Source organism: Sus scrofa, chromosome 15, assembly GCF_000003025.6.
Source record: "Sus scrofa isolate TJ Tabasco breed Duroc chromosome 15, Sscrofa11.1, whole genome shotgun sequence".
Lineage (NCBI taxonomy): Eukaryota > Metazoa > Chordata > Mammalia > Artiodactyla > Suidae > Sus > Sus scrofa.
The window spans coordinates 108,832,845-108,858,736 of record NC_010457.5 but is presented as its reverse complement, the minus strand read 5'-3'; the positions used below and the strand labels follow the sequence as shown (position 1 = coordinate 108,858,736).

Here is a 25,892-nt window from a genome sequence, read left to right as displayed (position 1 = left end):
ACAGCACAGAAAAGGCACTTGGTATTTTTACGACACTCTCCTTAGTTGTCTTGCTTTAATTGTTCTTAGTTTGATTTTCTTTTCAAACACAACTGGCTAATTTAGGAATAAACAGAAACTTTGAAAAAACTGGGGTGCAGATTTTTGGTACATAAAAAATAGAAACTATTCCTGTTGAATTATAGCATAGGCACGTGCATTTGTGAGGCTCTCACTTTTTATCCAAGATGCCTGCATATTTCAACGATGTCATGTCATTTTAAATAATCTTAAAGCACAGGCCTCACAAACACATACAAACCAGATATCACCATGAATGAACCTATTTGGTTTATTCAGAGTGTCTCTGCCTGCAGTAGGCTGACACCCAGGAACCTGGGCCAAGAGACAATAGCAAATGGATGGAGGGACGTAGAAGATGGGGAGGCAGGGGCAGAGGGAAAGTGCTGTGTTGCGCCTGACATCTCAGCATCATAAAATGCCCACAGTTATTCCAGTGCAATGAGCTTTTGGAGGCAGGTGGTGGAGTGACACTACAACAAGAAGACATCAAGAATGACCAATGAATATGAAGAATTAGAGATAAAGCGACACTCTAAATAGCTCCCTGTACCCAAAACAACTTTCTTTTCTTTCCTTTTGGCTGGAGAATTGGGAAATAAATGCTAAAACATCTTTAAATATGTGCAGGAGGGAAAAACATGGACCTTGACTTACCAAACTTAATATGTTTCAAGTTCAAGGTAATGCCAGATTTAGCACTTGATTTTAAATAGTAGGCACCTATTCTTCTAAAAAGAGTACGTGACAAACACATGTGTAACAGTTTAGAAGTTTCTGTGGAAAATGAGGGGAAAGTAAAAATCTATGGTAAAAATCTATGGAATTCAATATATGATGAATCTTGATGGCAAGGTTCATTTTAAACAATTTTGGGGACATCAGCACTGTAATGGGTCCTAACGTGTTTTAAATCACTAATATTCTGACTAACCTCATAATGGAAGCCTTCATTTGAATAATTAATATCAAATATTCCAACTGGCATGAAGGATATATTGGCTATGAGGAAATGATGAAAAGTTTGATTAAAATGGATTTTTATCTGAGGAACTAAGTGACAAAAATGATATGGCAGTAGCATTAACCCCTTGATCTCAGCTGTTTGGCATCTTAGGGCGGTATTACGTGCTAGGGCTTTTTGCATTTTTCAGGAAGTTTGAGTTGACAATGGAGACATCTTAATCTCACAACGAATTAAATTGCTGCTAATTCATCATTTCGTTCTCTGCATTAAGAGTGAGGTGGTGTCAGAGGGGCCAGTCAAATAGGCAGCTGACTGGATGGGACAGGGGAACTAGAGACTGGATTTTCAACATAGGGACCCAGGAGAAAGGATGAGAAAGTTGAATCTGGTGGGTCAAAGAGCCTCATTGATTTTCAAAAGCATTAAACTCTGTCACAGGAGGCTATGGAAGATTTGCTCTGGTCAAGTTCCTCAAGGCGGTCTTTGCATTCCTGCAAAGTCAGAGAGCAGCGGTCACAGCCAGGGGCGCTGAAAGGCAGCGTTTCACCGCAAGAAAGGGCGCTTCAGATAAAGTTGTGCTACCAGGAACGTGTTGGGAAGATTGACCACGATTCGTTGGATCTAGATGAAGTGTGACAACCTGGGTCTAGAGACGGGCAGAGAGGAAGTGCTTGTGGTTCAAATGGCCTAAAACCTCGGATGAACATTCAACCGCCTGCCAGCAGGGAGGAGCAGTACACACATTGTCATGAAGTGTCTCCAGAAGCATCCCCAAGCTGGCCTTGCCGCAGAGAGAAGTAGTCAGTAAGGCAGTGTGGAGACTTTGTCAACTTCTCCAGACCCAGATGGCCAAACCTCCCCCACACGCTCCAACACAGACACACCTAACGTGCTGACTGATCAGATTTTCCCTGAACTCATTTAGTTACTGTCTCGATTAGCTCCAGCCAAGACCACGACTGTGGCGTTGGTGGGGCTCTTTGCAGATCAGATGCCACTGCCACCTGCTTATTAGCACACGCTATAAAACAAGGCAAGGTTGGCAAAGGAAAATTCAGTAGCTGCAGGCAGGGCAGAAGCAAACTGGAGAGGAGAGCAAGAGAAATCAGGGAGAGTGTCTTTAGCCTTGGAGGGCAACGTAACGTAGGGGATGCTGTACCTGCTGCAGCCTCTAAAGTCAGCCGCGACGCCCTGGTCACTGGCGTCTTGGGGGGAGGGAGAGCGAAGCCTGGTGGTGGGGAATGGGGTGGGGTGCAAGGGTGGGGTGGGGTGGGATGGGAAGGTGAGCAAAGGCATAAGCAGAGGAGACAAAGGGAACCAACTGCAATGCTGAGGCAGAAGTGTGCTCTTGTGGAGTGTTATTCTGATCTGGGCATTATCTTCCCCAATCCCCAAACATGGGTAGCTCACTTAGAGAGTTTATTTGGGGCTCCTAGTAAGCAAACATAAGCTGTTTGATCCTTCTACACCAAATGTTGCTTCTCAGGACATAGCCAAGTTCAAGTTGCTTGCACTGTTTGGAGAGACCTTGTCCCAGTCAAGTAACTCAGGTTTATGGATTAGGGTTGGAGCACCATCAGGACTGGAAGCCAAATCCAGCCTGAGTGTGCCTTTGTCCCTCAGTCTGGGGAAAGGGAGGCCCTCACCTCAGGAGAGCTCATGCAGCTTTCCACCAGAACATTTATCGTCATCCTTTCTCTTCTGGCTAGATATTATTCTTAATCTTAACTGAAGTACCAATTTGCAGATACTGCCTTTTCAACTCTCAGGAGTGTTCTAACAAAACAGGATTCCCTTCTTGGTAGGCAAAGTATATTGGTTAATGTTCATCTAGCAATTAGGCTTTAAACTGTTCCTATTTCAAGGGAAGGACCCCAGGGAACAGGAAAAGAATTGATTTTATGACAGCAGCACAGAGACTGTTGAAAGGCGTTACCTAACCTGTCTGTCAGTGATGTTCGGCATCTACAAAGATGAATAAGGCACCGGCCCTGCCCTCGAAGGCACTTACACTTTAGTGAGAAAGATAAGCCGGTGAGCAAATAACACAAGGGTGTGTGATCATCGCAGAGCTTGGCTCTGACTCTGAGCTAGATGCCTGAGCCCCAGAAGTGAAATGTAAAAACTCAAGCAGGCAGACTGCTTGGGTTCAAATCCCAGCTCTGCCACTTTAGCTGTTGAACTTGGGCACTTTCACATATTCTTCCTGTGTCTTTGCCTAAAAAATGAGGAAAATAGTAGGACTGCTATTGAGTCACAGGACTGCTGTAACTGTTAAGACAGTTTGTAGATACAAAGCATTTAGAACAGTGCCTGGTACATGGTAAGTGCTCAATAAGAGTTAACTGTTTGGAAGTCTGGATGCCTACTGATTCCAGGGAAAAGAGACATGCTCATGGAAAAATCAATGCTTTTACTAGAAAACAGTGCCCTGAAAGAAATGGTCAAAAAATCTGGGGAGGAATTCTTTCCTACACCTTCTATAAAAATAAATTTAATCTCATCTGCGTACCGTTATATTAGAAACTTACTGTATACATGGTCTTCTGTTAGGTTCTGGGGACAAGTATAAAAAATGATGGGTATAAAACAATATCCTTTGTTTCAAAGAATTTATAATCCAGTAGTGGTGGGAAGGGGCAGCAAGGAATCAAAACTCTAATCTAATTCAGTGGCACTGATAAAGGGCTGAACAAATATTACAGAAGTTAAAGGAAGAAGAGATGGCAGAGGGTTTGGGGTTGTGGCATGGGGGCTTTGAGGTATCTCGGAGATAGAGGGGATGGGTACGTTAAGCAGGCAGTCGCAATACGAGTGATCTGTGAAGGTTAGCCAGGTTCACACTGATGAGAAGTGAATCTCTGAGAATGGAGGAGGCAGCTCAGAGAGAATCCACATCAAGAAGAAGTCAGGAGGCAGAGCCAGCTGGAAGTGTCAGTGGCCTGGTCAGAGCCTGGGGCAAGAGGCTAGAGTGCAGTGGAACTAGAGCCACCAGTCACAGGCCACTTTTTCCTCAAGCATGAAAAGGAGGAAGGAGGGTTGAGGAAGGATCTTTGTTTTCTCTGATGGACTGGAGTCAAGTTCATGGGGCAGCCCTGCCACCTGAGCCCTGCTCAGCTCTGAGGCCTCACAGCTGCATGCTCAGCACTGTTGGGTCCCAGGCCAATAGGAGTATCTTGGTGGGATCTCAGGACCTCTGCCCACCAGCCAATAGCCTGCTTCTTCCTCACTGTATTGGTCCCGGGAGCAAAGGCATCACGCCTGGCCTTCCTGGTAACTCATACTGGGCATGGTCTCCACCACTGGGGTGATACCAGGCCTGAGTCTAAGTTGGACAGGGGCCGTGGCCAATTGCCTAGACCTGAGTCAGCTCCTACATCCCCGCTATGAACTCCCCATCTGTAAGGACTACTTCTCCCGGCATGACCACAGCGCAGCTTGTCATTCAGATCATCTCAGTCTGCTGTGTCTTCTTCCTGACCATCCTGACTGCTGGTCCTGCCCTAGAGTCGGCTAATCCTTCAGCCTCGGTTATGCCCCCAGCACATCTCCATGTAGCTCTTGGCTCTTCCCTTCTCCACGCTGAGGAATTCCCAGCGAACTGTGCAGCTGAGCCTATGCATTCACAGTTATAGACAGGGGCGGGGGGTGAGGAAAGCAACTGCTGAATTCTTAAAGATGCAGCCGAGAGGGTTAGTTGAGGATGCAGGGGTCCTGAGAAGCCAATGAGAATGAACTCTGTTAGGTTTGACTCAATAAAGAAAGGAACACATCTTCCCCAGAGATAAGATGAAAAAGAACTAATAACATTGAAATAAAGTCCTTAAAATACGTCAGGCAGGCTCTTTGCTAAGGGTTTTGCTTGTATCACTGTATTGAATACTCATATAAACCCTGCACAGTGTCCCTAATATCATCCCCACTTTGCAGATCAAAAAACTAATCCTGGAGCAGTTGGCTTCTTGCCCAAGGCTACATAGGTGAGAAGTGATGGATGGGGCTATAATTACAGCCTGACTCCAAGTCCATGCCTTCATGTCTCCCCTCAGGAAGTGTGCGTCAGTGAAGACGCAGCAAGTCCGCATTGCAGGGAGCAGACGTTGAGGCACTCATGCTGAACATCTCAAGGTCATAAAGGAAAGGAAGTGAGGTCATCTCTAGAGATTGGGCTGGGGGGGCTTAGTCATCTTTGCAGAACTTAACGGGAGCAGAAAAGGGTCGGAACGACCACTGTGGGATAGTCAAGGGAGTCGACAGCACGACTAAAAGGTATTCTGGACAGCAGCAGGGGCCCAGCTGGGGCTGGATAATGTGAATTTTGTAGTGGAACCAATGAATGCTCTTATGAGTTTCTCCAGCAACCTTTCATCACCCACGTGTGTAGGACCACAGAAGAGATGGAAAGCCTTTCTGCTCCCTCCTCAGGACTCAGCACTTGATTACAAGCCCGGAAGAGCCACATCATGTGCTGATGTGCTGAGCCATCTGCAGAGGAGGGATAATGGGATCCCATGGGGCCAGGGATGGGCCAGGTGGGAACAGGGAGGGCTTGAGATTGGGAGAGGAGAGAGTTCACTGCCGAGCGGACGAACCAGGAGGAGGCCTGTAAAATCTGAATGGGGCCTGGGAGAATTGCAAGAGGCTGGGAGGCTGAAGTGAAAAAGAAGCTGTTTGCAAAAATACGTACACTGATGTTCACACATTATAGCAGCCCAGGAAACAGCCACTTCCCCGCTCACCCAGGGCGAATAATAATTTGTGTCATGCAAGAATAAGGGGATGCTGATTTTGTTCCGTTTACAAGCAAGGAAAACTGGGGGCTGGACAGAATGGCAAAACATTGGCCCTGGGAAAAACCTGGTGGTTGCTAACGAGGTTGTATTACAACCGCACTCTGCTTTCCAAAACAGCACCCTCAGGAGAAAAGAAATAAAGTCATTTTTCTTCAGAGGTAGAAGATTTAACATTGCTTAACAATAACACTTAACATCGCTTAGCCCTTAGCCTTAGGCAACCTCATAACTACCAAGTGCTGGGAATTTTCTTTTTCCTGAGCTGGCGAGGGCTCTGGCTTTATTTTGTCGAGTGTCATTTAGCCTGGCAGCAGGCTGCCTGGACCTCCTTTAAAATGACAAAGTTCCATGAATGCCCTAGCAGGGTGCCCCTTGACTGGGGCTCCTCACCAACACCAGGCACTGGGGGGCATTTTCTCTCTGTGTTGATGGCTCCAAGTTTGGCATATAAATCCACACTATTGTGTTTATCTCAAAACTCCTGTGATGCTCTCCACCAACAGTGCTGGAACCCAATCAGTCAGTAGCATGTTTAGGTGGGCCACGGACTTCCTACAGACAGGATTACTCTTATTTTTAATGGAAAATTTAACTCTGTAAATGTTTTAAAGCTCCCCACCTCCCTGACCAAGAGGGGAGCTGGTATCTACAGTGATGTGCTCACCGCACTCTCTTGGCAAAAGGAGAGAGCAGGGGAGCTGGTGTGGTTCAAGTGAGTGGGCAGTCAAATCTCTGGGGCGGGGGAAGGCTAAAAAAGCAAGGGAAATGTCACCAGCACACAGAAGTCAGCAGCATGTCCCCTGTCACTGCATGCTGCATCTTGAGTAAATACAGACCCCTCGATGGATTAGAGCACATTGGTGACGATGCTTTGCACCCACCATCCCCAGATGTGGAGAGCAAAACTCAAGTTGGAGCCTCCACATTTAAAAGCCAGCGCCAGGAACCTCTGACGCATTTGCCTGACCCTTCTTTGTTCTCTATCGTGGCTATTCCTGGTTGCCAGGTAGCTACAAAGGTGTGCTTGCCCGTGCACCTTGTCACTCCAACTGTCGTGTTACATATGTGAGTGGACTGTTTGTCAAAACTGTTTTTAGTCTAAGATGGTTACCTTTTGGCTACAGTTATATTCTTGAGGATGGCAGGATTTTTGTCAATTCGTGTATAGGGATGAGAGCTCCACAGGTACAAACAGCATCCATGTGTTGCTCTTGTCCAAAAACTCCCTCCACAGAACTTTATCCTAAAATAGATGTTTAGGGTCAGCCATGATTGAGCATTTCCGGGTTTACTAGTAAAAACAAATAGGAGTTGGAAATTCAGAGGACTTTAGGTTAATAATGACTGATCTAAGCATTGCTTGCACTCTTATAAAAAGTGGATTTGTGCAGAACTCTAATTCAAAAAGATACATGCAGCCCTTTGTTCATTGCAGCCCTATTCACAGTGGCCAAGACATGGAAACAACCGAAATGTCCATCAACTGATGAATGGATTAAGATATGGTACCTACACATAATGGAATACTACTTGGCCATAAAAAATAATGAAACAGTGCAGCAACATGGATGCAACTAGAGTTTCTCACACTAAGTGAAGTACATCAGAAAGACAAATACCATATGATATCCACTTGTAAGTGGAATTGAAAATATGGCACAAATGAACCTATCTACAAAACAGGAACAGACCCACAGACATACTTGTGGTTGGCAAGGGTTGGGGGGCAGGGAGTGGGATGGATGGGGAGTTTGGGGTTGGTAGATGCAAACTATGGTATTTAGAATGGATAAGCAATGAGGTCCTACTGTACAGCACAGGGAACTATATCCAGTCTCTTGGGATAGAACATGATAGAAGATAATATGAAGAAAATAATGTATATATATGTATGACTGGGTCACTTTGCTGTACACGAGAAATTGGCACAATACCATAAATCAACTATACTTTAATAAAAAATACTGACAACAACAACACAAGTGGATTTGTGGCCTCCTGTCCCAGAGGGTAGGTCCTGAGGATGAATGGGCAGTTTCCAGGCTCCAGATTCTCAGGCCCATAGTAGGTGATCCATAGATACTCGAGGAAGGAATGAATGGGTGACATTTATAGAATTTCTATACTTACAAATGTTATTTCTGTGCTTTCGATATGTACTAAAAAAAAAAAAAAATCCATTTCCGCAGTCTGAGTACAAGTTGGCCAGAAAGACATAAAACTGTTTCCAGTTTTCCTTTTTTTCCCTCTCCTAAGAACATAGTACTTTCCATCTGCCTTAATTTAACCACAATTTCCATACACTGCAATACTGAAAGCCAGAACTTTTATATTGAAAATGAATTTTGGAGACGACGTCTCTTTTTTAAAATGAAAACAAAATACTAGGCCAGGGAAAAAATAAGAAGAGGAAAGAAACCAAGGATGAGAAAAAAAAAAAAGATGACATATAATAAGAGAAAATAGGGAGATAAAATATAGTTATACGGAAGCTTTTAAACGACTGTATTTTGGCTGTCCTGCCTAATCAGTGTTAAACACTGGTTCTCTGCTAGATTTGAGATTTTATGACTTTTGAAAATCCACATACTATTTATAAGAGCCGATGGTCACTTGGGCCAGTCCAGTTGTAATATTCGAGATGTTATTTTGGTCCATGCACACGCAGAAATATAGCCAGCACACAACTCCCAACGGTAACTCCAGCTCTGAGTTAGCCCTTTAACAATTCTGTCAGATGATGAAAAACCTCTACTCAGAGTCCTCTCTGCCCCGCCCCCCTCTAAAGGAGCTATTCTGTAACATTTCCATTTTCTGGCTGGCATTAACCTTTCTCTGTTTTTGTTTCTTTTTTTCAAATTCACAAATTCTCACACTCTCATCTCATTTAACTCGCAGAGTAGCTGCACTGTATGTCATCTTGGAAAGATGCCTCTTTGTCACGTGGCACCGATGGCAGACTAAAATTATTCTTCATCTTACAGATAGGCGCACAGACCTTTGAGAATCATATCTCATTTTCAGGGGTGTCTAGTTACAGCATTAACTGGCTCTTGTAAGGCCAGAATCACCAAATGAACTTTTCCCATGCAACTGCCTCCTTCCCCCACTGTGACCGGCCTCTCAGCAATATTTCCTTATTACCCATAGAACGTGGTCAGGTTCTAAATCAAGCAAAGGACACCTTCCGAGGTTCACATTTCTCTCCTGCTTTTGAACACCCCGCTACACACAAAGCTCCAAGGTTAAGGATGGCACGCCCTTCCTTGTGGGTAGCTCTTAGGACAGAGGATTTACCATTTTATTTGTCTCTAAGCTGGGAGCGGGCTGTTCAATACCATTTTTATAGCAATGGCTTAGGATTTCCATTCACAGTCCAATATTCTTGCTGACATGTTCAATTGCCATGATATACTATTTTCTTCCCTTAAAAAATAACCCACAAGTGTTTCAATGATTAGCACTGTTGTGAAGATGGCACGAGTGCTGTGGCAGACGGCAGGAGCACAAGACCAGAATGTCGTCCCAGACTTCTATTTCACGTAGCTTTTCTAAAGGCTTTACGTGCGGGGGGAGAGGGTGATGGGGGAGCCCTTGGTGCTGTACCTGGGTAAGGAGGCGTACTGTCTCTCCATCCCCTCAAAGTGGAGGTTGTGTAGATTCCCATCTGGACCCTTTCCAGACACCTGTGGAGAGAAAAGTAATTAGAGATGAAGATCCGGGATGCACCCTGGTTACTGACAATGCATCTCAAAATTATAATCTGTGCACAAATGCTGCTGCTGCCTGCCAAAAATCAGGCCACGGAAAAGCAAGCAAGAACTCAGGATCATTATGGGAATTGACGATCAAGCCACAAACATGGCATTTAACAACAAAGTCACTTCTTTCCCAAAAGGGTCATTGTCAAACTGACGCCTTGCTGTCACTGTGCCAGGTATACTCTGTGGCTTAGGAAGACTGCTTTTTTTTTTTTCCTTTTAAAATAGGCTTTAGTTTTCAGAAAAGCTTTGGATTTATGGGAAATTTGAGAAAATAGTCGAGAGAGTTCCCCATGTACCCTGAATCCAGTTTCCCGATAACTAACATCTCATATTCCTACAGTACATTTCTTACAATTAATAAATTGAGAAAGTCTATTCAGCTTTTTCCTAATTTTTTTTCCATTCAGTGATACCACATTATATTTAATCATGCCTCCTTAGGTTCCTCTTGGCTGTGACAAGGATGTATATTTAAAAATACCTTTTCTTTTCTTCTCTTTTTTGTTTGGCCAAGCCCATGGCATGTGGAAGTTTCCAGACCAGGGATCAAACCCACACCATAATTCCAGATCCTTAACCACTAGGCTGCCAGGGAACTCTTAAAAGTACTGTTTCCATGAGACCTTTCTTTACTAACTGAGATTAGTGACAAGAGCTATTTCTTCCACAGCTTCTATGAAGCCCTCTCTGATCACCTGTACCTCACTGAGCTCCCTCCCTTCTAAAGAACCACAGAGAAGTGATGAAGAACTGTTTGCGATCTAATGTGGCTCTTTATTGGGTTTTGTCCCTGCTATGTGCTTCCTATGCTCACTTCTCTTCAGAGGCGGTCTCTTCCACCAGCTTCTAAGATTCTGACGGGCCTCAGTAGGTTCTCAGCAATGTCTGTTGGTTCTGTTAACCTAAAGACTTTATGTCTAGTCTTTCTGAATCTGTCATACCAACTAAAAACACATACAGGATGAACTCATACAAGTATTTTAAAGTACTTGTTGACTGATTGATTCCTCATCTGTTCACATCAACACGTGTGGTTTTGTGGCCACCTGTGTATTTGCTCTTGTGCTGGGGAAGCCCTCACATACCAGGCATGGAAGGGGTAAATAGAAAATCTGTACTGTTATAATGAGAAGGGGAGAGGGAGTTTGTGAGTAATCGCAGGAAGCAACAGTGTCAAGGTCATGAAGGACATTTTCCTAGGTAGTCCTCAACCTGGAATTTATTTTCTACCTACCAAAAGTCCCAGCTCTCTCTGAAACCACCATCTCAGCTTGGGTGGTGTGTGTAAGGAGGGTTTGTTGGGGGAGGTGTTGCAAAACAAGCACCTATGCACACTTCAAGTAAGAAAGACAATTCCTGGTGTCAGATTATTACAGGAGGCCCTTCAGAGTGTGTCCTGTAAAACCTCTGTGTATTTTAACCAACACATGGAACAAGAGCAGCTGAAGTTACCTGAGAGGGTGACAGCCCACTGAGCCACTCAGGTAGGGTGAAGGTTGTACATATGGACTTAGAAGAGACTACAGAGGGACAGAATTCTTGGCATTGGGTTAAAAGCCCTGATTTAAACTGCTGACCTTCTTAACAAAGACTAGAGGGCAAGGATGGTGTCAGATGGGGATAAAAAAATGGCACAGAAAAAGAAGTGAAGGATAAAAGTTCTGTCCTCTCTCACGTCTATGTTTGTTGCAGTCGTGTTTGACCTATTTTTTAATGCAGGAAGAATTAATGTAAATATCAGAACTGCATCAAAGATGATCAATTGTGGTTGTTAGAAAAACATTACGCTATGTACCCTTGGTATAGCTCTAGACATGTACAACTAATCTTTTTCATGTGGCCATAAATCCAAGCTAATACTTTCAGGGCTGTGATCTGAACTGGCTTGGCCTAATGATGGCACTCAACACTCTGATGTCTCAGGAGGCAGTGCCAGTAAGCTGTGCTTTTTTGAGTAGGCTACCGGCATGCTCGAGTCTGTGAACTGTAGGATGATCCTTATCCTTGAGAAATTTTTAATCTTGTTTGGAAAACAGGCATCAGAAATGAAATAACTAAAGAATGATGTAAGATAACATATGACCCAGTGCCATTCAGGATGTTATGAGCAAGATGAAGGTATTATTAGTATTGATGAAGATGGTAGATACACCATGGAAGTAGAAGCACAAAGGCCAGGCTTTAAAAGATGGGTGGCATGCTAATTCATCAAAAATTATTCTGTTCTTGAAAACAGTATGAAGGTTTGTCAACTAAAAATAGAGTTATCATATGATCCAGCAATTCCACTCCTGAGCATATATCTGGAAAAGATGAAAGCTCTAATTTGAAAAGGTATGGCACCCCAGTGCTCATGGTGGCACTATTTACCAGCCAAGGCATGTAAGCACCCTCAGTGTCTGTAGACAGATGAATGGATAAAGATATCGTATATATACACAGTAGAATACTACTCAGCCAAGAAAAAGAAAAATACTGCCATTTGCAGCAACACAGATGGACCTAGAGATTATTTTACTAAATGAGGTAAGTCAGACAAAGACAAACATAGTATGCTATCACTTATGTGTGGGGTCTAGAAATCAGTACAACTTATTTATAAAACAGAAACACTCACAGACATAGAAAACAAACTTATGGTTATCAAAGGTGGAGGGGAGGAGGGATAAATTGGGATTGTGGGATGGACTCTACCATAGAAGCACAAATGCATGCTACCATAAATAAACAACAAGCATTCACTGTATAGCACAGGGAACTATAATCAATATCTTATAATAAACTAAAAAGGAAAAGATTCAAAAAAGAGAATATAATTATATATATATGATAGCCAAATCACTTTGCTATACACCTAAAACTAACACAATATTGTAAATTAACTATACTTCAATAAAAAATTATTCTGTTCTTCACCAATTGTATATTTATTTGTATGCTTCACTATTAATGCTGCAGAATCTTTTTTTTTTTGTGTGTGTGTGTGTCTTTTTTACTATTTCTTGGGCCACTCCCACGGCATGTGGAGATTCCCAGGCTAGGGGTCCAATCGGAGCTGTAGCCACCGGCCTACACCAGGGCCACAGCAACGCGGGATCCGAGCCGCGTCTGCAACCTACACCACAGCTCAGGGCAACGCGGGATCCGAGCCGCGCCTGCAACCTACACCACAGCTCACGGCAATGCCGGATCGTTAACCCACCGAGCAAGGGCAGGGACCGAACCCGCAACCTCATGGTTCCTAGTCGGATTCGTTAACCACTGCGCCACGACAGGAACTCCAATGCTGCAGAATCTTTAGTGCAATCATTCAATTAGTAATTGTGGAGCACCTACTCTAAATTAATGCCATGCTAAGCACCACATTCAGAGCAATGAAGAGGGGCTGGATTTCTTCATTGCTTTGAATATTAAAAAGACAGGCCTGCAAACAATTATGGTCCAATGAGATCACTGCTGGAGTGTCAGACTAAAGAAGGCAGCAGTGGGAGTCTGAAGGAACAGATACCAGAATCCGTCTGGGAGAGTTGAAGACAGCTTCATACAGGTGTTGAAGCTTCATCTAAAAGTTGAATATGAATGAGGAAAAGGGAACAGGAGTAGCACGAAAGGCATTCTAAGTAGAGAGAACAAAAGTGAAACAACATGGAGACATTAAAAAGAGCACTGCATTTCCAGGGAATGTCAAGATTTTGGGCAAAGAAGAAACAGAGGTTATAAGGAAGAGGATATTAGTGACAGTAGCAACAATATCACTGGTCCTACTATTATGTTTACAACAATATCATTGCCGCTACTGTAATTTTATACACAGATTTTAATTTTTAAAGCAGTTTTAGGTTCACCACAAAATTGAGAGGAAGGTACAGAGAGTTCCCATAAACAACATGGATCAGGCTTTTGGTGTCGTATCTGCAAAGTCATTGCCAAATCTAAGGTCATCTAGATTTTCTCCAATGTTATCTTCTGGGAGTTTTTTAAAGAGTGTAAGATTGTCTAGATTCTCTCTCTCTCTCTCTCCTTTTTTTTTCTTTTTTTTGCATGTAGATGTCCAGTTGTTTCAGCACTATTTGTTGAAAAGACTATTATTGCTCCATTATATTTTGCCAAAGATCAGTTGGCTATATTTCTGTGGATCTATTTCTGGGCTCTCTATTCTGTGCTGTTGATCTATTTGTATATTCTTTTACCAATACTACACTGCCTTGATTATTGTACCTTTACAGTAAGTCTTGAATTGGGTAGTGTCATTCCTCCAACTTGTTCTTTTCCTTCAATACAAGTGTTGGCTACTTTGGTTCTTTTGCTGCTCCACGTAAACTTTAGAATCCGTTTTTTAACTTGCTGGCATTTTCACTGGGAGTTCACTGAATCTGTAGATAAAGCTGGAAGAACTGATATTTTGACAGTATTGAGTCTATCCAAGAACATGGCCTATCAAAGAATATGGACTATCTCTCCATTTTTAAAAATCTTGGATTACTGCAATTTAATATTTATTTGGTACTTAATGAGTGTCAAGCACAAGACAGTATGCTTTATTTGCATTAGTCCATCCATTCCTCCCAAATATCCCCAATGGTTGACCCATTTTGCAGATGAAAAAAACCGAGCAGTTAGCTAAGGTCATATAGCTACCTGGGATATCTGAGCCAAGGTTCAGATCTGTCTGACCCTGGAGTCTAATAAGCTCTACAGAAACTGACATGGACTGAATTTTGGAGGAGCTCATGCCTAGGAACTTGATTTTAACATTAGCTGATGGTGAAGACACTTAGAAGTGATATTCATTCCGTAAGTGATAGTACATACTGACAGATCAGAGAGATTATTTTTGCCATAGTATGGAAGTTCCAGTGACAGTCTAAGTCAGGGATGATAAAGGCCTAAATAAGGGGATATTCAAAAGGATGGAGACAAGGGAGTGACACAAGGATGTTAAGAGGGTAGGTTTAATTCAACTGAGAATTAATGAGAAGGGCGTGTCTAGAATCATGCCCAAGTTTGTTTGTTTGTTTCTTTCTTTCTTTCTTTCTTTCTTTTTCCTTCCTTCCTTCTTTCCTTCCTTCCTTCCTTCCTTCCTTCCTTCCTTCCTTCCTTCCTGTCTGTCTGTCTGTCTGTCTGTCTGTCTGTCTTTCTTTCTTTCTTTCTTTCTTTCTTTTTGATTTTTAGGGCCATACCCTCAGCATATGGAAGTTCCCAGGCTAGGAGTCGAATTGGAGCTACAGCTGCTGGCCCACACAACAGCTGCAGCAGTGTGGGATCCGAGTCACATTTGCGACCTACACCACACCCCCAGCAGTGCCAGATCCTCAACTCACTGAGTGAGGCCAAGGATTGGACCCGCATCCTCATGGATCTTAGGTTCGTTAATGAGCCACGATGGGAACTCCCCATGCCCAGCTTTCTAAGCTTAGCAATGAGATGAGTTTGGTAACTCTTGCCAATATTGGACTAAAGAACAACAGATTTAGGAGGTAGAGGTAGGGATGGAAGGAGGGAATATTTAGATATAGTAAGCTTGAGTTGGGACATCTGATGGAAATGTCTGATAGATAATTGAATATAATGCAATGTAGAAGAGAAATCTGGACTAAAAGATGTAGAATAGAGAAACTTTCAGTCCATAGATAGTGCCTGAAATCTTGGTAAAGAATTTGAATGCCCAGGAAGAATCTACAGAGATAGAATAGAAGAAGTCATGCAGTGAAAAGAGAGAATATCAATAATACTCTTAGAAATACTATAATTTAAGGGACAGACAAAAAAAAATGATCCTAGGAGGAAATCTGAGTAAAAGTGGATAGTGGGGAAGAGAACTACGTGAGAGTGTTATCATAGAAATCAAGAGAAAAGAATTCCACAAAGAAGGGATTGATCCACCATGTCAAAAGTAGCCAAGAGCTTCAGTAAGACAAGTTCTGTGGTCTACAAGGGAGCTCCCTTCTTGTAGAGTGTCACTATGAACCACAGAGCCTGGAAAACTGAAAACCATCTTTCCAAGAACTCCCTTGTAGTAATATACTGGGTCTGGTCTGACTGAAGTTGGGCCATGCCATTTGAGAAATGGAATTGCAGCTAGGGCAACACTTCCACTGTTGATTCCTGCAAGAACATCCAAAGGTGTGCTTGGTTTTCCTATGGCAGTGTTAGTAGTTGTGTCGTTGCTAGTTTCTAGGGATGGCACGTAGCTTTCATAGCTAGCTTAGGAGCTGGTAGCACTAAAGATTACTTCCTGATTATGGCACCTTCCTAATTATGGCGGCTCCTGATAGAGGCATGGCTGTGACTTCCTGATTGTGGCACCTTCCTAATTATGGCGGCTCCTGATAGAGGCATGGCTGTGATGATGGAGTCAAAGCCTTTCTCAAAGAAGTGGCAGGAACTCCCCAGAAAGCCTGGTTCCATTGTATGGCTTGGAAAATCATTCCTGAAAGCTCATCCAAGAATGTGCTTCCTAGCCTTCTGTATATTTTGCAAGCCTGTTAATATGGTGTAATAAATTTATTCCTGCTTAAAGTAGCTAGAGTGTATATTCTCTGCAATTGAACAGTGACAAATAGAAGGTCTGAAAAGGGGATTTGGGAATTGGCAATGAGATGGTGATTGGTGCTTTATTGAGAGTGATTTCAAAGGATTGATGGGGAGAGAAAGGCAGACACTGTGGTGTTGAAAATCTTTATAGTTTTCTAATAAATAAGCAACCACTCATTGTACTGTCTTATGCTATCAAGCTTAGAAAATGAGATTAATACTTTCAAGTAAATAAACATTTGTTAGTGTCTCCTAAGTAGAGCCACATGCTAAGTACTCTAAGACAAAGGGATGAGGAAAAGCCATGTCCCACAGGGACACAGTGTTAGTCAAGGGAGATGATAGGAATACATTTGTGTTCCATTATTTAAAAAACATTTTTTTTTCTCCCTGAGTTAGCCAAAGATGACCTCTGTTAACACTTACAAAAACATACACATATTAATGGCATATAGAATTTTTCCCCAACTATTTATTATTGGCATTTCCCTGTGTTAGTAGATTCATTTCCACAAACACACGTTTTAATGGCTGTGTAATATCCAATTTATGGATAAATCAAAAATGATCTAATCTCCCCCAGTAATTCGATCCCTTTCATTATCCCAATCAGAAATTGCGGCAATAGAGATTATTGTATGGGAGACAAAGATTCTTGCAAATAATGAAACTGAAAGTAAGAAACTGCAGATAGAAGGTTGCCCAAGAGAAACTAATTTGAAGTTGTAGTTAGGTCCTTAGGAAGTCAGGCCACTTTGAGAAGGAACAAGGGAAGAGAGAATAGGCACAGGCATTTATAAGCTCATTTCTCATTTTGCTCTGTGTGTGCAACAAGACTCAGAAATGTTCCAGCTTGAATAACTCCTTATTAGGTAATTTCTCTCATCACACACAAAAAATAAGGTCAGCGGCTTTGATCCAATTAATGCTTTTAAAGAAGCCCTTTATCTCACTCGGTAAAGTATGTTTTTTTTTTTTTTTTAATATAATGACCTAAAGAGACATCTGATAGAAATAATCTTGACTTAAGCCATAACAGAAACCTTGTCTTTTCCACGACAACGTAATGTTGGAATTTATGCTTGAATTTGGGACCTATTTCTCTCTCTCCTCGGGAAGTGAAACTTCAGAGAGCTTATTCAAAACAACTTGAAAAGCTCATACCTTGGTGGCCTTGTATGTGGCGATCTTCTTTGTCTGGATTATGACAGCCTATCAGGAGGGCTTGGGGTCGGGGTGGGGGCGGGCAGGGGGGATGTCGAATTAAGGTGCTTTTAGTCCATGGGAGTTCTCCCAATTTTGTTCACTGAATGCCTGCTGCTGGCTAGGGTGTTAAGAGCCTTGTGAAAATAAAGCTATTAGTCTTTTCTCTACAAAAGCAAGGAGCTTGCTGCTTACATTCAGTGTTCCTTAAATTAGTATGTATTTCTAGCCTGGCATTGCTAGAATCAGCAGTTTCATAAAGCAATATACTAAAGAGTCCATTTAACCCCCCTCCCATTTGCAGATTAATGGCAGAGGGGAAGATTTAATGCCCTTTCAAACATTTTTTAACAATGTATTAAAAATCAAGGAATAAATCACACAAGAGTTTCTGCGAATGTCTGATGATAAAAAGCGGAAACAATTCAAAATTAACATGTTTTCCAGTTCCTACAGATCGGGACACATTTTTGCCAATGTTGTAATTTATGTCCCATAAGTCAATTTTCCTGAGCGAATTTAAAAGCTGCTGTGATGGAAAGGCTGTGCAAAGTTGCAATACAGCTTATTCACCTATACATAACATCCTCATTTACAAATGTGTCTTACCCAGATCCACTGCCAAAAAATGAGTTTCATGCTGCCAGACACATCATAAGATTAAAATGCAAAGTATAAAAATTTAGATGCCATTTTAGGAAATAGGCCTTTCATTTCAAGTTGGTATCATGACAGATATTTTTGAGCAGTTTCCAGAAACTTTCTTTTAATTACATTGCTCCTACCTAGCTATAGGTTTGGCTGGAAGATTTTTAAAGGAACCAACACAATAAAAACAACTGAAAAGTTATGAACTTGGCTTTGAGCGTCTTCTGATATTAGGACATTTTGCTGAAGTGCTACATGTTTGGAGGGAGGGCAACAAACAATATTTTACATAAACAAAAAGAAACTCATCAAAACAGATTGTTTAATTATTTCCCTTTTGCAATGTGAAGTATATTGTTCCTAAGATACGTATTTATAAATATGCTATCTAGAGAAGCAAAAGTACACACACTCGTTCAAACCGTTATTTGTGAAGTGTTTATTTTCTCTAATTTAATTTCAGTAATTTTGTCAAATAACTGGGCATTCAGCTTATAGATTTGCTTAGAACATCTGCTAGTTTAGAAAATATAGCAAATAAAAGTATTTTGAAAATAACTCTTGGGCAAGCCTTTTAATCATTCTGTGCCTATATTTTCCTCCCTTGTAAAATGTTGGAGTTGAAGCCTAAGTCCTTAAAGTCCATTCTAACCTACATACATTTATAAAAGTTATCTTGTATATAGTTTCTACATTATGTTAACCAAGTACACCTCATTAAAATAGTAAGCACCATCCAAGTGTTAGCCATTGGTACACTGGGCCACAGCATCTTGATAACTTGAACTATCTCTCTTCTGATTATCTTCGGAGAAAATAAAATCAGACATCTGCCCAGCTCTGTTTGTGTCTGAGCCTAAGATACAGTTACCATAGAAACTATGATTGTGGATACCATTTACAAATTTGGCTTCATCTGTCAGATGCGCTTTGTGTGCGAGTGAATGTGTACGTGTGTGCGCGAGTGTGTGCACGTGTGCATATGAGTCTTGCCAATAAGCTTGAAGAGCAAACTCTGGCTCTACATCTTTAATTAAAGAGCCAGACACCATTCCTCATTTCCTTTCCCCATCTGTCTACCTACAAATAGAGATACTGTAACACTGGCTGACATATAAACTCTTACTTGGGAGAAGACAAAGGTCTGACAAAAAGATGAAGAAAAAAGTATTAGGAAAAGCGTTCCCTAAAAAAATCTGTCTATTCATCTGTCCTGCATTTTACAGGAACAGAATAAAAGGACTTTGGTGGAATTTTGGTTGGTTACAATAATCCCTAGGTTCTAGTATCTGGTACTTACTGAATTTGGTTTCTAATTGCTACTCGGATATAATATGTGAGGTATTTATCCCTCTGCTGTTTTACTTTATTGTATTCTATGACAACCTTATTTAACCCAAAAGAAACAAAGTTGACCTTCAAAATATGTCTAAATCTTAAAATGATAATATCTTGTTTATGTTATTTATGAGTTCATACTATCTCTTTTAAATATTAGGCCTCATAAACTATATTCATTGACTAAAGCTATCTAGTACTTTTTTTTTTTTTTTAGGGCTGCACCTGTGGCATATGGAGGTTTCCAGGCTAGGGGTCTAATCCGAGCTGAAGCTGCCGGCCTGTGCCACAGGCACAGCAACACTGGATCCGAACCGCATCTGTGACCTATACCACAGCTCATGGCCATGCCAGATCCTTAACCCACTGAGCAAGGCCGGGGATCAAACCCGCGTCCTCATGGATGCTAGTCGGGTTCGCTAACCACGAAGCCACGATGGGAACTCCAGTCTAGTATACTTAAAATATACTTTCATTTATCAAGACTAAATAAGGTAAATAGGTGCAAAATTTTAAGCTCTTCAGAAATTTTTTCCAGTGTAGTGGGTGGGCAAGTTCTAGTCACTCCCATTTATAGTTACTAGAAGGAAAAGGTTCTCTGGAACATTCTACAATCAATATTATGAGTTAATATCAACACAACCATTTCTGTCTCTGCTCATTTTACACATGAGGGAACCAGAGTTCAGGGAATGTTAAAGCAGCTTGTCAAAGGGTTATGAAATGGCAAAGGCAAGATCTGAACTGACCCCATAGTAGTGCTTCTCTCACTCTTAATGCTATCTCATATGTTGGCAGTGATCATTATTGTTACTGTGGCTCTGTTTCTTAAACAAAGAACTGAAACATCAGACCTGAAAGTTCAAATGAATCTACGGTGGCAATGGGATGGAATGTGTGAAACTATGCCTGTCCGCAAGCATTCAGAATGTATTTATGGCCATCATAGCCATACCAATGAACTCTAATTGCCTAGCAATATTTATTCAATATAGTTGGAGATGCTGATATATGTGTATATGTTAATTTTTGATATAGCAAAATAATTCTAATAAAAATAATTTGTAATAAAGGGGTATGTTTTATTAAAACATCCTGTATTGCATATAATAATTTTTTCAGTATTCATGCATGGTGTCAGTCTATTAATTTGGTTTGTACAAGATATCAGATTGTAAGCTTCATCAGAAGGGAGATAATGCCTCTTTTTTGAGTCATTGTATTCTCAAGACCTGGCATATCTACCTTGCTCATTAATATTTATTGAGTCAATGAAACAGAAGTTTCAAACATCTACTCAGCAGCAGTTAGCATTAACACAAAACAATTAATCAGCTTCCCTAATGGCTAGCTAGTTTTTTTGAACCAGACCTGTTAAATAATAGGACACATACTGTCAAAATGTTTTTAAGGAAGTTTTATGACATATGTGCTTTGGTTAAGTCTTATTAAGACTGCCCCTTTCAAACTCTTTTATTTATAGAGTCCTCTTTTTCTTTTTTTTATTTACTTTAAAAAATTGAAGAAAAACCCCACTTTTTTTTTTTTGGTCTTTTTAGGGCTGCACCCATGGCATATGGTTGAAATGGAGCTGTAGCCACCAACCTATGCCACAGCCACAGCAACATCAGATCTGAGCCATGTCTGTGACCTACACCACAGCTCATGGCAATGCTGGATCCTTAACCCACTGAGCAAGGCCAGGGATCAAACCTGTGTCCTTACAGATACTACTTGGGTTCCTTGCCACTCAGCCACAAAAAGAACTCTAAAACCCCACATTCTTATAGTTTAAACTTGGATCTGAAGTACAAATCAAAACCATTAGGGGTCTTAAGTATGTAATTGCTTAGAAAAGATTCTATAAGCTCAAAATAATACTGATGATACTAATACACTAGGAGAGGAAGCTTATCTAATAGAATAAATTACTGGACACATTGGGCATAATGACTGTTGATCTGAACACTCGCCTCAGTGTGTAGCTTCAGAAACTTATCAGACCCAGGCTACCATTAATGCTGGAATCTGATACACAGTAGCCCTACATTTATGTTACCCAGATTAAATTGTAACTGACTGCTATACTAGTGGAATTCTAGTTCTAGGAAGATGAATGAGGATGGTAGGAGGAAAAAGGAACAGCTAAACAGATGACTTTCTGAAAACCAGTGTTCTTGTATCAAAACCTAGTTTGAACAACCAAACCACACACATCCATTCAATCACTAGTTTTCCATTAACTGCAAATGGCATTATGTCATTCTTTTTTATTGCTGAGTAGTATTCCATTGTGTACATATACCACATCTTCCTAATCCAATCATCTCTTGATGGACATTTGGGTTGTTTCCATGTCCTGGCTATTGTGAATAGTCAGAAAGACAAAGACAAATACCATATGATATCACTTATAACTGGAATCTAATATTCAGCACAAATGAACATCTCAGAAAAGATCATGGACTTGGAGAAGAGACTTGTGGCTGCCTGATGGGAGGGGGAGGGAGTGGGAGGGATCGGGAGCTTGGGTTTATCAGACACAACTTAGAATAGATTTACAAGGAGATCCTGCTGAATAGCATTGAGAACTTTGTCTAGATACTCATGTTGCAACAGAACAAAGGGTGCGGAAAAAAAAATGTAATTGTAATGCATACATGTAAGGATAACTTGATCCCCTTGCTGTACAGTGGGAAAATAAAATAAAATAAAATTTATTCAGAAAAAAAATAGTTTTCCATTAACTGTTGAATAAAGGCACTCAGTAACCAACAGTGACCTAACTTTCCAGCTTTATCATGGCCCTCTCATAGGTACTCAATGATCTGACTGTATAGGTCATTTTATGGATCCTAAGAATGCCTTTCTATGCCTATGGCAGGATGTCTACTTCTGCTGTTTTGGTAGCTCTTCCTGTGGTCAGGGTAGTGCCGTAAACATGCCAAGGACTCAATAACTGCTAATTTGAGTGAATGAATAAAGTAACAAGAGTTGCTCTGATTGGTGGTATTCATGCTATGAGGGACAAGAAGAGATGCAAGTAGTAATGGATGAGAACAACAGATTCTGTGGAAGATGGTGAAAACGTTGAAACAGAGATAAAACAGAGAAGAAAGCCTTGAAAAGAGGGGAAAAAAACCCCTGAGAAACAGAAAGTTTGCAGAAAGCAAAGGGAACTATGGAATGAAAATAAACTAGGTTATTGCAAACTATTCTCATCCTCAGCATACAGGTAATTCCTGTCTAAAGTGTCCATTAATCAAACTCTTAGATCCATCAGAATACTTCATTCCCTTACCAGGCTGGGTAATACAACTTTGCTCTTCTGATTAAATGCAGATACAGCCTCTTACTTTCAAACTCTTTTTAAAATGTGATTATTTTAAGTCAACATTTAAAGTTGGATTTGATATAATCATTTAATTGGGCATTGATTCATCTACACAGCACTCATTACTGAATTCTTCAATTTCATCAACATAATTTCTTTCCAAATTATCTTTTATCTAGATAGTAGAAGTATGAAAACTTTGCCAAAATAAAAAGCTTTTAGATTTCTAGTGCTGGCTGGACACAAACCCATGGAAGAGTGTTGAAGAATAATGCATTCTTGCCAACCACCAGATACAATTGCTTTTCCCATAATTAATGTCATTCTTGCTGTTTGAGTACCATTTCCATCCTCTAGTAATTTCCATTAATAGAGGAAGTTTCTGCAATATTTTTTGCATCCTGAGAAACTACTGTGGCTTCCATACACATTTTAATCAAAATAATGACAGTGAGTGAAAGGGGGGTGGTGAGACATATTACTGTAACCCTGGGTTGCATTTGCTTGGTCATCATTTTCAATCTCTGAAAACTGTCCAAAGGACTTAGACCTCGATGCTCTGATTTCACTAGCACAGTACTATTATGAGTTTATGCCAAGAAGACAAAAGTGTACAAAATGAACGTATCGGACTATTCAGTTACTAAAGAATAACTGTGAAAAGAAAGCTTTTTTAAATAACAAAAGATGAGCAGATGCAAATATAAACTCAACTCCTATAAAGTATGATAATTGTATCATACTTTAAGCTGGAGCCTCCAGTAAGAGGAAGTGACAGACCAGCTGCAAATCATACCCCCAACCTGCCAATTCACACTGTTTTTTATTATGCTGTTGCAAAATCAAGGACTCAGCTCAGGATATAAAATTATGCAAATATACAGAAAGTAACAACAACAATAAAAATCAGCTCAAGTTTCTTATGGGAGCCAAGAAACGGATGTAGCTTGATGGCACCACAGTAGTCCCATACCAGGGAGGAGGCACCAAGTCTGTGATTAATGGGGTTCTAGGAACCCCCTCCTGGACTTCCCCTAAAAGCCAAATATTGATACTACAATGAGGGATCTTTGGCTACAGGGAGACCAGTGCTACGACTATTTTCCCTTCTGTTTCTGAGTTGCTCTGGAAATAGTGAAAGTCTACATCAAAGCTTCACCTTCTTTGCCTAAGATGGCTTTGAAAAATCTCCACCTGAGCCACATCTAACCTCACTCTGCCTTCTCTGTGAAGTCCACCCAGCAGAGATCTGATGGTGCCACTTGAGCAGGAAGCCCTTGCTCCATGTGATGACTGAGGGAGGGGTGAGGACTCAGGTTTGGACACTGTGTTTAGTGACCTGATTAAAACATGAGAACCAGGTACTGAAGGTACTGAGGGAATAGTACAACAAACAATATGTGTGTGTGTGTGTGTGTGTGTGTGTGTGTTTTGGCTGCACCTGCGGCATGTGGAATTTTGATCCCTGGGCCAGGAATTGAAATCCCGCCACAGCAGTGACCCAAGCCACTGCAGTGGCAGCACTGGATACTTAACCTACTGCGCCATAAGGGAACTCCTCATGTGTGCATTTTAATAGTCATTGTTAAAATAAAACACAGCTGGTCAACAATTGTGACAGCTGTCCCTCCACTTGGTGAAAAATCTGGGAAGATGGATGATCAGCAAGGGCTGGCTTAAGGGCTTGGATGCTGATGGGCCCCTTACCATGGACTGGTGCACATATCCATTCTCGAGGCGTACCCCTCAGAGGTCAATACCAATTTTCAAAAAATCTGTCCTGTTTGTAAATGTGCTCACTCTCTAGTTCCTACTTACATTTAAAATTAATATCATCAGATACTATATTAATAAAGGATTTTGCAGTGATCCAAGTACATTCTCATACATCATCGGACTCATTCATGCCACAACCCTGACCAAGAGAAAGGCAGGTGCTGCATAGTTCTTGGGAGATTATTTTGCTCCGAAGAGGGAGGCACAACAGGAAGACAATCCTAAAGGGCACCATCATTCCTCTGGTGTCCCATGTCCCTCTATTCTAACTGGAAACCTATGGGCATAAAGAGTTCTATTGGACACCGAGAGGCCATGGTCCCTGGCCTGCACAACAGGGGGTTAGCAGCATTCACTTGAGGACAGACTGGCTGGGTTGGACTCTGTGACCTTGAGCAAGCTAACTTCTGTGCCTCAGCTTTCTCAACTGTTCAATGGGATTAATAATAATACCCTCCTCAGATGGTTGTTGTAAGGATTGAGCGGTAGGATGGATGAAAACACATGGCACAGAGCAGACATAGAGAGTACACTTATATTTTCAATAAATCATAGATGTTCTTATTGTTGCTGCAGGTACCGTGAACCTGACCTTTCTTTTGGTAAGAGAAATACTTGGAGAGAATCTCTTTACGGCTCTGTGTGGGTCATTTCCATGATCCTCTCACCTGCCCTGGCTAAACTAACAGAAGCACCACTGTTCCAAAACAGTCCTGGGAAAGAAAGTAGAGAGTGAGTAGAGAGAAAAAAGAAAAGAAAAAAAAAGCTCAAGGAAACACTCTTCTTTTGTAAAAGAGCCTCTTTTCTGCATTTTATATAAAGAAGGTGAATGGCTGGAATGATATGACACATTTAAAAGGATGATATGGGAGTTCCTGTTGTGGCTCAGGGGTGACAACCGACTGGTATCCTGAAGGATGCAGGTTTGATCCCTGGCCTCACTCAGTGGGTTAACTGTCTGGCATTGCTGTGAGCTGTGGTGCAGGTCGCAGACGCAGCTTAGATCCCGCGTTGCTGTGGCTTTGGTGTATGCCGGCAGCTACAGCTCTGATTAGACCCCTAGTCTGGGAACCTCCATGGCCATGGGTGTGGCCCTAAAAAGCAAAAATAAATAAATAAATAAATAAAAGGATGATATGTGTATGTATGTGTGTATGTGTGTATATATATATATATACACATACATGTATGTATATGCCTGTAGAGTTATAAACACATACACACACATACATATATATAATGTACTGTACATAGAAATTGCTCAATGACTAGGATAAAGTTTAAATTCTTGAGCATGACATCCAAGCCTTTCATAATCTACTGTTGTCATTATCATCTTTGCAGCCTCATTTCCTGACACTTCATCCTTACATACCTGCATGTGCCCTTCTCAACCACTGGTCAACCCCCATGCATGCTCACACTGCCTTATCCTGCCTCAGCCTTGCGTTTTTCCCTTTTCTTCCAGCATCACG

The 25,892-nt window shown here is 41.4% G+C and overlaps 1 protein-coding gene across 6 annotated transcripts in view; it reads right to left on the bottom strand.

The window, feature by feature from the left end:
- PARD3B (par-3 family cell polarity regulator beta) overlaps positions 1 to 25,892 on the bottom strand; it is a 1,031,031-nt gene that overhangs the window by 54,751 nt on the left and 950,388 nt on the right. For 4 of the 6 annotated variants that reach the window (XM_021075042.1, XM_021075043.1, XM_021075044.1 and 1 more), the window contains 2 exons: positions 9,427 to 9,506; positions 6,932 to 7,063 (listed from right to left, as the gene is read on the bottom strand). In XM_021075042.1, the coding sequence (XP_020930701.1) occupies positions 6,932 to 7,063; positions 9,427 to 9,506 (212 nt within the window). The remainder of the gene's footprint in view (positions 1 to 6,931; positions 7,064 to 9,426; positions 9,507 to 25,892) is intronic. The other 2 variants (XM_021075045.1, XM_021075046.1) reach the window with 1 other exon arrangement.